Source organism: Mobula birostris, chromosome 15 (assembly GCF_030028105.1).
Source record: "Mobula birostris isolate sMobBir1 chromosome 15, sMobBir1.hap1, whole genome shotgun sequence".
NCBI lineage: Eukaryota > Metazoa > Chordata > Chondrichthyes > Myliobatiformes > Myliobatidae > Mobula > Mobula birostris.
Window position 1 is genome coordinate 49159983 of NC_092384.1, and position 17033 is coordinate 49177015.

The window sequence follows — 17033 nt, forward strand, 5'->3', positions numbered from 1 at the left end:
GGGGAGGGACGAAAAGACAGAATCACTGAGAAAGTGATCCCTGCGGAAAGCTGGGGGAGGGGGGTTAAGGATGTGTTTGGTGGTAGGACCGGGTGGAAGATGGTGGAAGTTGTGGAGAATGATGTGCTAGATGTGGAGGCTCATGGGGTGGTTGGTAAGGACAAGAGGAACTCTATCCTTGTTAGGACAGCTACATGATGGGATAAGGGCAGATATCCAGGAAATGGAGGAGGTGCGGGTGAGGACAGCATCAGTAGTGGAGGAAGGGAAACCACATACTTTGAAGGAGGAGGACATCTCCGTGTTAGAAATACTCAGCTGGTCAGGCCATTCCCATGGGAAGAGAAACGAGAGTTACTGTGTCAGGCTGAAGAGCCTTTGCTGGTTCTGGTGCAGTCAGACCTGCTAATTATTTCCAACATTTTCTGTTTTCTTTACTTTATATTTCTCACACCTGCAGTTTACTTTGATTTTTCTGATTTATTATAGAAAACAGTTAACACCATGACTTGCTGTGTCTTTGTAGCATTTTCTGTTTCCTTTTAGATTTCCAGGCTAAAAATATTTTTCATTTGAATTCATTCTCAAGCTGATCTTTGAAAAGTTTCCTTGTAGGCAAAAGGCACTGCATGCTGTGAATGGGTTTGAGACTGAGAAATGTAGATACCCGTCTTCTGCAGAGATTCATAAAGTCTGCACTATATATAACGTTCACTGACAATAATAAACACTTTTGATTCTGATTAATGCATTTTTTGAGATTATATAATTGCTGTTTTTCTTGAAGGAAACACCCATGCTGGAAGTTGTTTGGCATTTGCAGAAAGAAAATATTGTGAGCCTTGAAGAGCTCGTAACAAGGTATGTTCACTGAAGATGTTGATAATGTTTTGTGTTCCATTCACAGTTAGGCAAAACAGTGGTAAATATCGAGAGCAGTTGATTGCCATATGGTATTCTGTGCATTGTTTAAGGATTACACTGCTGAGCAAAAATTGAGCTTGGTAAGAGTAAGACTATCAGTTAATGTAGGTGAAAGGACAGATGATCCTTCATTGCTCATTATTTGACATATACTCTCCCTTTACACATGATCTTTCCCCTTCTTTCAGAATTTGTTATGTGATCGCACTAGGCTGGCTGGTGGCGCAACAGCACCAGCATTGGACTCTGGAGCGAAGGCTCCCGAGTTCGAATCCAAGTCAGGCCACCCCCCCGAGCACGCTTTCCATCCGTGCCGGGTTGAGCGTCGAGCTAGCCACTCAGCCTCATTTTAAAAAAAAAAAAAGTCGAGTCAGGAACGTTCATATCGTGACCCAGTTAATCCGAAAGGAGACCAATCCTGACACCACGCACCAGACAAGAATGGCTGACTGTCTGGTGTGACACGCTAAAAAAAAAAGCAATATTTAATTGATGCAATCCTCGTATTCTTGTGGGTGGAGTTTTTTTTTGATATGATTCAGTTTTGGAGGACTACTTTCTTTTTGCTCCAATTCAAATGGCTTTGTTTTTTTATTGAGTTTGTACTCATGATGTCTCAATGTTCTGGTTTAACGTATGTGATACAGCAGAAGGTTAAATCAGCTTTGCTTTGGACTTGTGCTACCCTTGCAAATCTTTGTCCCAAATAATGAAAGTGTGCAGATGTCCTGGTGTGATAACGTTTCATATTGCATTAATATCGTTATTTTCAGTTTACCCAGGAAAAGTATGGTGCCAAAAGTGTGGGTCTTCCTGTGTTTTACAGGAATCATTGCCTGGTGAGCCCAATGCCAAAACAAATTATGAGATTTCCAAATAATTGGATAGTTGATTATTGGTATTTTATTTTATCTCACAAATTCGTCATTGCCACAGGGTCTAAGTCTCCTTATCCAACAGCACCGAGGGAACACCATCAGCAGAAGCTGACAGTGTTTCAAGGTGGCTCACCACCCTCTCCTCAATTAGAGATGGAAACAAATGCCTGCAAAAAATTGAAAAAATTAAAAAATCTTATAATATTGGAGTGTCATTGAAAGGATTTCTTGATTTTTGATTTCCTCAATTTAACTATACATCCATAGAAGAGTACAGTATGGGCCTTTGGCTTATGGTGTTATGCTGACCTATATAAACCTACTCCGCAATCAATATAACCCTTTCCTCCTACCACAACATGACCATCCATTTTCCTTACATCTACTTGCTTATCTAAAAGTCTCCTAAATGTTCCTGTATGTCAGCCTCTGTCTGTACCCTTCACTTTTTTTTTTATATAGATACTGCCTCTGGCATTTCCTTAAACTTTGCTCCTCATGCCTTTAATCAGATGTCCTCTGGCATTGGCCATGGTTAACCTGGGATAAAGGTGTTAGCCATCCTCGCTATCTATGCCTCTACTAAGACACCTCGCATCCTCCTTCACTCCAAAGAGAAAACCTCTAATTCTCTTAACCTTTCCTCTTAAAACATGTTCTCTGATCCAGGCAGATTCTTGGTAAATCTCCGCTGCACCCACTGTAAAGCTTCCAAATCCTTTTTATAATGAGGTGACCAGAACTGTAATTGGGGATAATCAGCATGGCTTTGTGAGATCATGCTTTACAAGCCTGATTGAGCCTTTCAAGAACGTGACAAAGTAAATTGATAAAGGGTTGCCATGGTAGCATAGTAGTCAGTGTAATGCTTTGCAGCACCAGTGATGGGGATTCAATTCCCATTCTGTTTGTATGTTCTCACCATGACTGCATGGGTTCCTTCGGATCTCCGGATTCCTCCCATATTCCAAAGATGTATGGGTTAGTAACTTTAGGGATGATATGTTGATGCTGGAAGCATTGAGCCCCAGCACGTCATTGAACTGTTGGTCATTGGCGCAATTGATGCAAACAACACATTTGATTGTTTGTTTCAATATACTTGTGACAAATAAAGCTAATTTTAATCTGTAAGTGTAGTCTAACCCGAATTTTATACAGTTGCAACATAACCTCATGGCTCTTGAATTCAGTCCTCCATCTAATGAAGGCCTGCACACCATACACTTTCATAACCATCCTATCAACTTGCACAACATCCTTGAGGGATCAATGGACTGGGTCTCCAAGATTCCTCTGTTCCTTCACATTGCTAGGAATCCTGCCATTACCCTTGTTCACTGCCTTCCAGTTATATCTTCTAAAGTGCATCACCTCACATTTTTCCAAATTGAACTACATTTGCCACTACTCTGCCCAGCTCTGCATCCTGTTGTAAACTACGACAACCTTCTACACTATCCACAACACCATCAACCTTCAAGTCATCTGCAGATTTACTAATCCACCCTTCACCTTCCTCACCAAAGTCATTTATCAGCACCACAAAGAGTAGTTGTCCCAGAACAGATTCCTGGAGAACATCACTGGTCACCGAATTTCAAGCAGAGTATGCTTCATCTACTACTGCTCTCTGCCTTCTGTGGGCAAGCCAATTCTGAATCCACGCAACCAAATTTCCGTGGATCCCTTGCGTCATGACTTTCTAGATGAAACTACCATGGGGCAACCGTTTCAAACGCCTTACTAAAATCCATACACTCCATTCTACTTTCATTAATTTATTTTGTCACTTTCTTGAAAAACTGAAATCAAACTCATGAGGCATGATCTTGCCCCCCCGCCCCCAACAAAGCCATGTGGACCATCCCTAATAAGACTATGCTTCTCCAATGCTTGCAAAACCTGTCCCTAAGAATTGTCTCAATTAGTTTGTCCACCACTGACGTAAGACTCACTGGACCTTAATCCCAGGATTATCCCTATTACCTTTTGGAACAACGGAGTACCCTACTACTAGAGGCAAATCCTCTAGTACTCCTCTTGTGGCCAGGGAAGGCAGGAAGATCATTGTCAATGCCACTCTCTTCCTTTGCTTACCATGGTAATCTAAGGTCTTTTGAGAAGGTGACAAGAGAGATTGATGAAAGTAGGGCAGTGGATGTTGCTCACATGTATTTTAGTAATACATTTGTCAAATTCCCTCATGGGTAGCTAATCCAGAAGATTAAGACGCATGGGATTTGTGATGAACTGGCTTGCACATAGAAGGGACTTTATCGAGCTGGAGGTCTGTAACGAGTGGTGTTCTGCGGGGATCCATGCTGGGACTGCTGCTGTTTGTGAAAATGTATATAAATGACCTGAGTGAAAATGTAGATGGGTGAGTTAGTAAGTTAGCAGATGATACCAAGATTGGTAGAGTTGTGGATAGCGTAGAAGACTGGAAAAAATACAGTGCAATATACAACAGATTAGTTGCAGATATGAGCAGAGGAATGGTAGATGGAGTTTAACTCAGATAAGTGTGAGTTATTGCACCTTGGTAGGGAAAATACAAGGAGACAGAAGTTCAAAGTAAAATTTATTATATCAGAATACATACATGTCACCACATACAACCCTGGGATTCTTTTTCAGCGAATCTAAAGAACAGTAACTGTTAAACAGATTCAATGAGCAACAAACTGTGCAAATGGAAATACAAGTAAATAGCAATAAATAATGAGTATGAAATAATATGAAATTAAGTAACAAGATAGAGAGCCCTTAAAGTGAGACCATCAATTGTGGGAACACCAGAAATTAGAATAAGTGTAGTTATTCCATTCTGTCCAAGAGCCTTATGGTTGAGGGGTAGCAACTGTTCTTGAACCTGGTGGTACAACCCCTGAGGCACCTGTACTTTCTACCTGATGGCTGCAGCGAGAAGAGATCATGGCCTGGGTGGTGAGGATCTTTGATGATGGATGCTGCTTTTCTACGGCAACGTTTCATGTAGCTGTGCTTAGTCATTGGGAGGGCTTTAGCCATGTTAAGGGCAAGACCCTTAACAGTGTTGCTGATCAGGGAGATCTTGGGGTTCAAGTTCATAGTTCATAACTCTATGAAAGTGGCTACACAGGTGGTTAAGGCAGCTAATGAAATGCTTGCTTTAATTAATTGAGCCATTGAGTTCAAAAGTAAAGCAGTTACGTTGCAAATTTATAAAACTCTGGTCAGCCCACCCATATCTGGAGTATTGGATGCAGTTCTGGTTGTCCCACTGTAGGAAGGATGTTGAGGCCTTGGAGAGGGTGCAGAAGAAGATTACCAGGATGCTGCCTGGTTTAGAGGACATGTGCTGGCATGAGAGGCTGGACAAGCTTGGGTTGTTTTCTCTGGAGTGGCAGAGGCTGAGGGGAGATCTGATAGAGGTTTAGAAGATTATGAAGGGCATAGACAGAGTAGACAGCGAGTATCTGTTTCTCAGAGTAGAAGTATCTAATACCAGAGGGCTTGCATTGAAGATGAGGATCAAGGGGGATGTCAGCGGTAAGTTTTTTACTCAGAGTGGTGGATGCCCGGAATGCACATGAATGTGAGGAAGATGGAGGGATATGGACGTTGAGTAGATGGATGGGTTTTAGTTTTTGGGTTGTTTTTGATTTACTTGTTAGCTGGTTCAGCACAACACTGTGGGCTGAAGGATCTGTTCCTGTGCTTTACTGTTCTATGTTTTTATGTTCTTTCCCTTTTGGTCCCAGGGACTAACATTTTTTTTTAGAAGCACTTACTGTATACCATCCTAGTTTCCAATAAACTTTAACCAATCAGTGTCAAGAAGCATTGGTTATAAGTCTTCTAGATTATTTTCAACTTCATTTTTTCCTGCCACCTCCACCATTTCTTTCCATTTGTCTTCTACGTGCACAAGGTAGTTTTTTAAAAATATTACTGCTGTCACTGTTGTAATATTTTTTGGGATGTTCACACAGACAGTTGTGGTGCATATATCTTTGACTTCAGCCTGGTTTGGTGGTACATGCAAGTAGCTGCAGTGATCTATGAAACTGCTTTTAGCCATGAGAAGGAAAAAGGGAATGAGTGTTATGTTGGCATCCAGTGCATTTTTAATACACTTTATTCCCCCCACCACCCATCCCTCCCCACCAAATTCATTGAATAATTTTGCAGTATTAATCTAAAATTTTTGAGGATATTTAAAATGATGCATCTGAACTCGATTGGAGGAGAGTAATTCTGACCTATCTGCTCTGTAAACAGTAATCCTGATGTAACTTCTGTTGTATGCTGGCTTTTCGACAACTTGTGTCTCCTTTGCTCAGCGACTGAAGATCATCCCCAGCATCAAAATATACAGAGTCAAATACTGTCAGGTAGGAAAAAGGTGAAATATTAACACACACTAATTTAAACCTGAATTGTCTTACTTAGTTTAGCAAAACATAACTTTTATTCTGAATGCTTTAGCTACATTAAGTAATACTTTAATCATCATTGTATTTTAGTTTGTCTTAACCAATTTGCCTTTCCCTTTAATTCAAGTTGTGATTTCTTCTGGAGGTGCTGAATCCTGTGGTGTTTTAGCAGTGGGCACCAAAAAGTTAGGGATCGCTATATACTCTGAAGAAAATACTGTTTTCTATAAAAGTTCCATGGATTTTTATTGAATTGATACTACTGGTAACTTAGTTGTACAGTTGAAGCAATAAAAGCAGAAATAATTTCCCAAAGTGCCCTTTAACCTTAGGGTGTGATTACAATATAAAGATGGATATGTCTTTTAGTTCAAAGGAAGATTTGCTGCAAACCCAGACTTGATGCTTCAGCCCACTTGCCAAGAAACAGCTGAAATCCTCTGCTGCTTGGTTCCCTAGCTCTGCAATGCAAAAGGCATACCAATAATTTTTCTGTAATTATACTTATGTAATCTTGGTTTTTGTATTATTTTATTTGTTAATAATCAGTTAGACTTTGCAGTGAATTCTTGTGCATGTTCCCATTGGTAAGATTGTTATAGAAAGCATTGTAAATTTTACATTGCAATAATGGTCTGCACAAACAAAATGTGGGTGGAGTGACTGCTGTGCAAAAACATCTTTATGGCCATGAGTTACTGGCTGCTTTTAATTCTCCATTCCACTTCCATCAGACTTCTCTCCGTCTTTGTCCTCCTATGTTGATCCAATGAATCTTGAATCGAACTCTATGAAAAATGTTTCATCTTTGGACCTGTACATTGCAGTTCTTGGGGATTGACATTGAATCCAATAATTTTAGGTTGGCAGCCTTTCCTGTTTTAGCCAGAACAAGCCAGTTCTGCCAAAAAGTCATTACTTTGTAATGTTAATTCTGAGGGTTTTATCTCTTCACAGATGGTGCAATACCCACTGAATAATTCAACCATTTACTTAGTTTCTTATTTTCAGAGTCTACATGGTACTAGCATTTCTTGTCTTTTTTTTCTCTCTCATGTAGTTCCATCTCCTCCATATCAACTGTTTACTCTTTTCCATCGATGCTGTCTGTCCTGCTGAGTTTCTCCAGCATTTTGTGTGTGTTGCTTTAGATTTCCAGCATCTGTAGACATCTGAAGTGAATTGAATTGACTTTATTTTTTACATCCCTCACATATGTGAGGAGAAAAAAATCTTTGTTACATCTTCATCTGAATGTGCAATGTACAAATTATTGTAATTCTTAACAAATGGTATTTACAGTAAGTTATACAACAGAACAGTCAATATAGCTTAGAAGTACAATTGTGTTAGTGTGAATTAATCAGTCTGATGGCCTGGTGGAAGAAGCTGCTGGTCTTGGGTTTTGTGCTGCAGTACTGTTTCCCAGAAAGTAGCAGCTGGAACAGTTTGTGGTTGGGTGACTAGGGTCCCCAGTGATCCTTCAAGCCCTTTTTACGCACCTGTTGCTGTAAATGTCCTGAATAGTGGGAAGTTCACATCCACAGATGCGCTGCACCACTCTCTGCAGAGCCCTGTGATTTTCTTGTATTTAAGAATTAACTCACTGCTTACTAAGTAAATAACAGAAAAGGCAACGAACAGTTCTGACCAGGTGGAGAATTCACAGCTCACGCAGTTCCACCTTTTCTCTTCTGATGCTAATGTGCTTGCTGTATGTTTCCAGCAACTCTGATTTTGAGCGTTTGTCTACCTTCTGTTTGTTCTGATTCTGTTCACAACCCGTCATGCTTGCCAAAACATACTTTGTCTTTTCAGATATCGTCACTGAATTAGTTAGAAATGGATATATGGAATCAAATAATTTGGAGTCTGACTCTAAACCTCTGCAGTTTAAGCAGGTGAGAATGACACGGACATGATGGAACCTAGAGTCTGTAACTAAGTTCTGTGGTGTAAGCTGAAAATCTAGAAATTCATAAATGTGTTGAAGAGACATTATGTGGAAAGGAGGTAGATTCTTAGCACATTGCTATGATTCAATGAGAGCTTCTTATTCCATCATACCTAATGCTAAAACATTGTTTTCAGCATATCCAGCCTTGCATGCAAATAATCCTCATATCTTTCCTTTGTAGTGGGAGATCCTACAGAAAGTTGTGGGCAAAGAATTATGGTGGAGAAAAAGAAAGCATAGTCAGGGAGAAATGCCCAAAAAATGCTGGCAGAACTTAGCAGGTCCAACAGCATCAATGGAGGGGAATGAACAGGCAATCTATTGGATTGAGACCCTTAATCAGGACTGGAAAAAAGGGGGCAGAAGCCAGAATAAGTGGTAGGTGGAGGGAAAAGAGTACAAGAAGGCAGGTGATAGGTGAGACCAGGTGAGGGGGGAGGAGTGTGGATGGGGGAAGGGAGGTTGAAGTAAGAAGCTGGGAGGTACAGGAAGAGGTAAAGGGCTGATGAAGGAGTCTAATAGGAGATTGGATCATGGAAGAAAGGGGAGGAGGAGGGGACCCAGAGGGTAATGGGCAGGTGAGGAGAAGAGAGAGGGATAAGAGGGGAGCCAGAATGGGGAAAGCAGAGAGAGAATGAGGAGGGGGAGAAATTACCACAGGTTAGTGAAATCAATGTTAACACCATCAGGCTGGAGAATACCCAGATGGAATATGAGGTGTTGTTCCTCCAACCTGAATCTGGCCTCATTATGGCAGTAGAGGAGACTATGGACAGACATGTCACAATGTGAATGGGAAGTTGAATTGAAATTGCTCACCACCATGAGATCCTGCCTTTTGTGGCAGACAGAGTGAAGGTGCTCAACAACGCAGTCCCCCAATACGTGTCAGGTGTCACTGATGTACAGGTGGACACGCCGGATAAAGTAGATGACCCTGATAGACTCACAATTGAAGTGTATTGCACAAAAGTACCTGATCAAAGTTGATGATCAAAATTTCAGCTGAAGATTTATTTCAGTACTGCACCCTGTGCTTCAGGACCACCTCAGATGACCTTCTGTGAATTTAGTGCATAAACCATACAAAGGGTTAAAGCTTAGTTGTTCAGTATGCTAATTGGCTGTTGCTTGTTAAAAAGAGCCAATATTTTCTGTTACTGTATTCTGTATAAATGGAAGTCATAGTTCAATATAAACAAGAATCTTTGTATTATAAAATTGCCATTTTTATATATTTTTAAAATTATCTGTCCTCTTTAACAAAGGTAATAATTATGGAAAATATGATCTTTGCATCAATGAAGCTTCGGTCACAGTCATGCAATGGATTTTGACTCTAAAAATCGGAACATTCCCAAAAAAAAAATCAATAACTACATTTTATTTTATTAAGCATTCCTGTATAAAAGGAATTTGTTCAATCTGTGTCACAGTGTCTTGTGCTTTGAGATGAATGAATTAACAGAAGCAATTTAAGATATTGTTGAAATCTGATTGTTGTGGCTATTCTGAAATTATACTTCAAATTATCACCCACAGACAAAATATTATCTTAGTGTACATGTTTCAAGAACTGTGCTGCAAGATTTGATGAAACTACATTATCAAGCGATTTATAGCTTGAAACAGAAAGTATGTACAGTAGGAACATTTTGCACTAGTCTTATTTATAGTATGAACATTTTTTCTATGTTTATCTGTGAAAGCGATGACACTGAGAGTCAGATGTAAGACAGATTATGTCTATCATCTTTGGTCATCTGTATCATTATTTTTGTTAAGGGATGAAATGATGAAGTATTATTGCGAAATGTTGGCTAGCCGTTGGGTACAGAGAAAAATATGTCCTGCAAGAAGGTTCTTTTAAAGAGTAAATCTGGGTGCATTTTTTTGTGGTTGTGACTCTTCTTGCAGTTGACATTTGGGTCTCAAATGTTATGTAGTTAACAAATAAAAACTTCCCTTGGTTCCTGTTAGCACGTGGGATGTGGATATCCCTGGGTTCTATGTCCTTCATTCCTTGGGTCGAAGAAGTCATTTTTAAGAGAAATTGTCCAGTCACTTTTTGTTCCTACATGGAAATGTAATCACATGCATAACACACATATAATCAAAAAGTGATGTCATCAGCAGAGTGATTGCAAATTTTTGGAATAGGTTTAAATTTTGCAATTAACTCACCTTACTGAAATAGTTTAATTCTCCTCTTGCAGATTTGTTTTGAGGTGTTGAACAGAATGCTTTCATGTAAGTAGAAATTGTTATCTAGCATATATTGTGTTTTTAAGATGCTTATGACTAAATTACTGATTGTAAAATATCTTGTTTTCAGTGTTACTAATCCATTGTTAATATTAAATTGGAATAACTCAGCAATTCAGGCAAAGTCCATAGAAGCAGAAGGTGGACGCTGATGTTTCAGGTCGAGACCCTGCATTGGGACTGAGGGAAGAGGAATGTTTACCCCTGTATAGCAGACTTTGGAAGGGGTGGGACAGAGGCTGGTAGGTGAAAGGAAGAACTAGATGAGGAGGGGAGGATGCGCACATGGCACCTGGTGGGAGAGAAGGGAGGAGATGAGAAAGGTAAGGAAAAGGAGAATAAAACTAGGTGGATAGATGAGTGCGTGGGAGAAGAGTGTCAGGGTTGTGGACGACATAAAATTGGAAAATCCAACATTAATTCCATTAGGTTGTAAACTACACAAGCAGAATTAGATTAGATTAGATTCAACTTTATTGTCATTGTGCTGAGTACAGATACAAAGACAATGAAATGCAGTTAGCATCTAACCAGAAATGCAAAGAGTAGTGTTATTTACAAAATAACTGCGAATAAAAAGTAAGTGACAAATATAAAAGTACTGAGACACTACAATATGGGTGCAATACTGCTTAGCGCTGTGATGTGAGGTTCACCAGTGTCACAGCCTCAGGGAAGAAGCTCTTCCTGTGCCTGCTGGTGCGGGAGTGGAGGCTCCTGTAGCGCCAACCGGATGGAAGGAGAGTAAAAAGTCCATGGTTAGGTTGAGATGCATCCTTGATAATGCTTGTCGCCCTGCTCAGGCAGCGTTTATGGTAGATTTTCTCAATGGTGGGTAATTGGGTGTCGATAATCCACTGGGCAGTTTTCACCACACGCTAGAGTGCTTTGCGGTCCGATACGGGACAATTGCCATACCACACTGAGATGCAGTTGATGAGTATGCTCCCAGTGGTACAGCGGTAAAAGTCCGTCAGTATCCTGGGACAGAGATGAGCTTTCTTGATGCTTCGCAGGAAATAAAGGCGCTATTGCGCCTTTTTGGCCAGGATGGAGGAGGTCAGGGACCAGGTGAGATCCTTGGAAATGTGGACATCAAGGAATTTGAAGCTTGTTATACGCTCCACTACAGCTCCGTTGAAGTCCACAATGATCTCCTTGGTCTTCTGGGTGTTCAGGGCCAGGTTGTTGTCAGCACACCACACGGCCAGGTGCTGGACCTTGTCCCTGTAGGCAGTCTTGTCATCCCCTCTGATCAGGCCAACCACTGTGGTGTCGTCTGCGAACTTGATTATGGAGTTAGAACCATATACAGGAACGCAGTCATAGTTGAAAAGAGAGTACAGAAGATGGCTTAGCACACAGCCTTGAGGCACGCTGGTGTTCAGGGTGAGAGTGGAGGTGGAGAAGTTGTCTAACTTAACTGATTGGGGTCTGTTAGTCAGAAAGTCCAAGGTCCAATTGCAGAGGGATGAGCTGATACCAAGCTGGCGAAGAATATGAGGTGTAATTTGTTATTTTGAAATTGAAATTGACATCAAAATTCAAAAGTTTTTGTAAGTTTGCAGGAGCCCTAGCAGACTGATTTAAAGTGACCTTAGCATGGGTTAGGTGCTGGAGGACTAGATAGCTAATGTTTTTCTTTTGTTCAGCACAGACTTTAAGAATAAATCAGGAAATTATAGGGTTGGTGAGCCTGACGTTAGTAGTAAATAAATTATTGGAAGGTGTTCTAAGAGACCAGATATATAAATATTTGGATAGATAAGGCCTGATTATGGATAGTCAACATGGCTTTATGTGTGGTGGGTCACGTCTGACCAATTTCATAGAGCTTTTCAAAAGCTTATCAGGAATATTGATGAAGGAATGTTAGTAGATGTTATCTACGTGAACTTTAGCAAGGCTTTTGACAAGGTCCCGCATGGGAAGCTGGTGAAGAAGTTTCAGCTGCTTGGCATTCAGGATGAGGTAATAAATTGGATTTGACGTTGGCTTTGCAGAAGAAGCATGAGTGTGACAGTAGGGGGTTGCTTCTCTGACTTGAAGCCTCTGACTAGGTGTGGCATACAGTTTGGTGCTGGATCTGCTGTTGTTCATTAAATATATTAGTGACTTGGGTGATAATGTGGTAAATGGGATCAGCAGTTTGTCAATGACACCAAGATTGTGACAGTAGGGAAGTCTATCAAAGCTTGCAGTGGGAACTGAACCAGCTGGAAAAAATGGGCTGAAAAATGACAGATGGAATTTAATGGAGACAAACTTGAGGTAGTGCATTTTGGAAGGACAAACCAGGGTGGGACTTGCAAAGTGAACAGTAGGGCACTGAGGAGTGCAGTAGAACAGAGGGATCTGGGAATACAGAACCATAATTCCTTGAAAGTGGTGTCACAGGTAGATAGGGTCATTAAGAGAGCTTTTAACACATTGGCTTCCATAAATCAAAGTCTTCAGTACAGGAATTGGGATGTTACGTTGAAGTTGTAAAAATTGTTGGTGATTCCTATCTTGGAATATTGTGTTCAGTTCTGCTCACTTACCTACAGGAAGGATAGCAACAAGATTGAAGTACGTGTTGCTGAGACTCGAGGATCCGAAGGATCTTGAAGGTTTGAATTGGTTAGGACTTTATTTCCTGAAGCATTAGTGAACGAGGGGAGATTTGAGGTATACAAATTTAAGAGAGATATAGATAAGGTTAATGTAAACAGGCTTTTAACACTGAGGTTGGGTGGGATTAGAGCTATAGGTGATAGGTTAAGGGTGAAAGATGAAATATGTAAGAGGAACTCCTTCACTCAGAGGGTGTGGTGAATGTGGAACAAGCTCCCAGCAGAAGCAATGCAACATTAAAGCGAATTTTGGATACATACATGGATAAGAGGGGTATAGAGGACTATGGCCCAAATGTAGGTCGATGGAACTAGGCAGAATAACATCTTGGCACAGACTGGATGGGCCAAAGCACCTGTTCCTGTGCTGCAGTGCTCTATAAAATCAGCTCTTTTACATTCAGGTGCTCACATTCCAATTAGTCAATCTAATTCTTCAGTGATCTACTTAACTTCAAGTTGAATTTCTTGCATATTCAATGAAAGCAGACAATTTTTGTCATGTAGTGTTGTGCACATCCACCCTTGCCTCAATCCAACTGCTGCTGCACCTTTCATTCATTCTATTGTCCATTAAAGACCAACTCTTCTAGTGCCATACTCACCAGGTTCCTGTCATTAATAAGTTTCAGCTCAGCCAAAGTTATAGATAGGTATTCAAATTGAGGTCAATTCTTGATCTTCTGTAGCTTGTCCTTCCTATTTGCTGAAAGAGCATCAGAGATTTATAATTGTGTAATTATAAGTTATGTAATATATATTCTTTGATAATAATGTACTTTGTACTTTGAAATCTTTGAAATTGAAGCAGGAAAGGATGTTCAACTACCACCCCCTCTTGGCTTGTTCAATCATTCATTAAGATCATGGCTGATTTGCATCCTCAGCATCACCTTCCTGCACTATCCCGATATTCTTTAATATACATAATATTTATAAAAACCCATCAATTATTATCTAGAATATATTCAGTGACTCAGACTTTACTACGCTTCTGGATACAGATTTCCAACTATTCACAATCCTTAGCCAGGTGAATCTGCCTCAGAGATTCTTGTGGAGATTAGTTCATTATTACTTAAGTTGAAGGTAGCTATTTTTTAAGGACTATGGGGAACTGCACAGAAAAGGAGTTGAGGTATCAGGTGGAGGGAAAAGGTGGTTCCTCCTCGTCCTCGTTCTCCTCCTCCTCGTCCTCCCCCTCCTCCCTCCCCCCTCTCCTCCTTCACCCCCCCCTGTTAATCACATGGGTATTTTGTACCTTTGTGAAGCAAAATTCACTAAGCATTGGATTGTTCATTGACCAATAAGGAAGGTTATTTGGGATTATAACATATATTTTACTTTGTCAGTGAAATGGTGTTCAAAGATCAAATTCAATGTCAGAGAAATATATACAATATACATCCTGAAATGCTTTTTCTTCACAAACATGATGTTATGATTCTCCTTGCCAGTATCCCTGTCTGTGTATTCAGTCTGTGCATGTTAAAAAAAAATTCATCTAGTATCTAGCAAAGTTAGTGTGTACTTCAAGGGGACTGGAATACATAGACGAGGATGTAATGTTGAGGCTCTGTAAGGTCTAAGAACCTGGTGGGATGGTGCGAAGACAATAACCTATCCCTCAATGTCAGCAAGACGAAGGAATTGGTTGTTGACTTCAGAAGGAGTAGCGGACCGCACGACCCAATTTACATCAGTGGTGCGCAAGTGGAACAGGTCAAAAGCTTTAAGTTCCTTGGGGTCAATATCACAAATGACCTGACTTGGACCAACCAAGCAGAGTTCACTGCCAAGAAGGCCCACCAGCGCCTTTACTTCCTGAGAAAACTAAAGAAATTTGGCCTGTCCCCTAAAACCCTCAGTAATTTTTATAGATGCACCGTAGAAAGCATTCTTCTAAGGTGCATCACAACCTGGTATGGATGTTGTCCTGTCCAAGACTGGATGATGCTGCAGAAGATTGTGAACACAGCGCAACACATCACACAAACCAATCTTCCGTCCTTGGACTCACTTTACACCGCACGCTGTCGGAGCAGTGCTGCCAGGATAATCAAGGACATGACCCACCCAGCCAACACACTTTTTGTCCCTCTTTCCTCCGGGAGAAGGCTCAGGAGCTTGAAGACTTGTATGGCCAGATTTGGGAACAGCTTCTTTCCAACTGTGATAAGGCTGCTGAACGAATCCCGACCCGGATCTGGGCCGTACCCTCCAAATATCCGGACCTGCCTCTTGGTTTTTTGGCACTGCCTTACTTTCCATTTTTTTATTTTCTATTTATGATTTATAATTTAAATTTTTAATATTTACTATCAATTTGTAATCCAGGGAGTGGGAAGCGCAGAATCAAATATCGCTATGATGATTGTACATTCTAGTATCAATGGTTTGGCGACAATAAAGTATAAAGTATTCTTTTCAATAGATGCTGCCTGACCTACTGAGTTCCTCCAGCATTTGTGTGTGTTGCCGTGCATACATCACTCCCTCCATCTTATTGTTGACAACCTCAGCCTTCTAATAGCAACCCTCTGTAATGTTCTACTTAAGTCTGTCCACCACCTCTTCTTACTTCAGATCCAGCTCTTTCATGAAGTTCTTGCTTGCCACTGCTAATGCTTTCCTTGTTGCACTGTGTGCTGTTGAATTTTACTTTTGTGGCTGCTTTGGTGATTTTTATATCAAGGTATACGCAAGTTATTGTTGACTGTTGTTGCTATGAGGAATGGTGAAAGTCTGCATGTTTCATACACATGTATCCTTTTCCAAGCTATTTTTAGAATTTTTTTTCTCTTTCCAGGGTTACTGGATAATGTGTGTAAGGAAGTAGAAAAAGACGACCCCTCTGTGCAGAAAGCAACTCTGTTCTGGTATGTTCAAATCTCAGCCATCCTTTGATCTTGTCAACACTGGAAGAAAGTGTCTCAGAACTGGAAGACTGGCTGAAAGCTGCAAGGTTCATGGTTGAAATAAAATGTCCTTTGCTCAAGCTTTATTTTTAAATTTTTGTTCCTCCCCAGTTGTTTCCGCAATGTGTCGACTGTCTTCCTGAGCTAAGGCTTCGAGGACAGCAATAATTAGCAATAGTGATCATGTCCAATTAGTTGACTGCAGAGGACATGATCATGGAGGCCGATTCCATTTTGTTCTGATACCTGTAGATGCATATGCTTGGACAGAAATTTAAAAAAGAACGGCAGACTATTAGCAAGGAGGCTGTAGCTAATGGAAGCCACCTTGGCCTGGGCTACTGACATCAGTGATATTGCCTTGAGTGTTGTCTCAGCTGTGTCATCACCGATTGGGTCTTCAATTATTGAATTTGATTTAAAATTATCCTGCAGAGACCGATATGGAAATTGGGTATTAATAACAATCCTTTACCTCACAAAGTTTGAAATAATTTTTGTGTCATAACAAGGCTCATCTATAAAGCTGGCAACTTGCATTTGTCTTAATTTACTGCACATGCAAAAATGCTGCATCTGTGTGTACTGTTAGCATAAATATAATGATAATCCAGATGCATCTGTTTGCAACACCCAACAGGAATTGCTCTGTCATTGAGTGATCTAATGTGTTGAGCTGAGCACGTGGCCCGGAATGTCACCTTGACAGTTAGTTGATCTGGATGATGTAATCTGTTTGGAAGGCTTCCAGCCTAAAATCTGAATTGCTGATTGATAGAATTTTGGATATTAAGGGATTAAAGTTGTACAGGAAAGTGGCGCACAGATTAAAGGTCACCCATGATCTAACTTAATGATTGCAAAGATGTGAGTGGACAAATGATTTTCAGTTAATGTTTTGGATCCAGAGCCTTTCCTCAGCACTGGGCAAGAGAAAATAAATCAGCTTTGAATAGCAGAAAAGAGAGGGGTGAGATGTAAAGAATAGAGGATTTTCTGCTTGCATGGTAACAGGTGGCATAAATGGGATCAGATTACAGGGACTCCCCAGTTTG

General features: G+C 40.6%; 1 protein-coding gene across 1 annotated transcript in view; it reads left to right on the top strand.

Moving 5' to 3' along the window:
• LOC140210614 (Fanconi anemia group A protein-like) overlaps nt 1–17033 on the top strand; it is a 119763-nt gene that overhangs the window by 12017 nt on the left and 90713 nt on the right. Inside the window, exons 7-11 of the mRNA XM_072279742.1 lie at nt 788–861; nt 6069–6181; nt 8042–8124; nt 10397–10430; nt 15870–15939. Coding sequence (XP_072135843.1) covers nt 788–861; nt 6069–6181; nt 8042–8124; nt 10397–10430; nt 15870–15939 — 374 coding nt within the window. The remainder of the gene's footprint in view (nt 1–787; nt 862–6068; nt 6182–8041; nt 8125–10396; nt 10431–15869; nt 15940–17033) is intronic.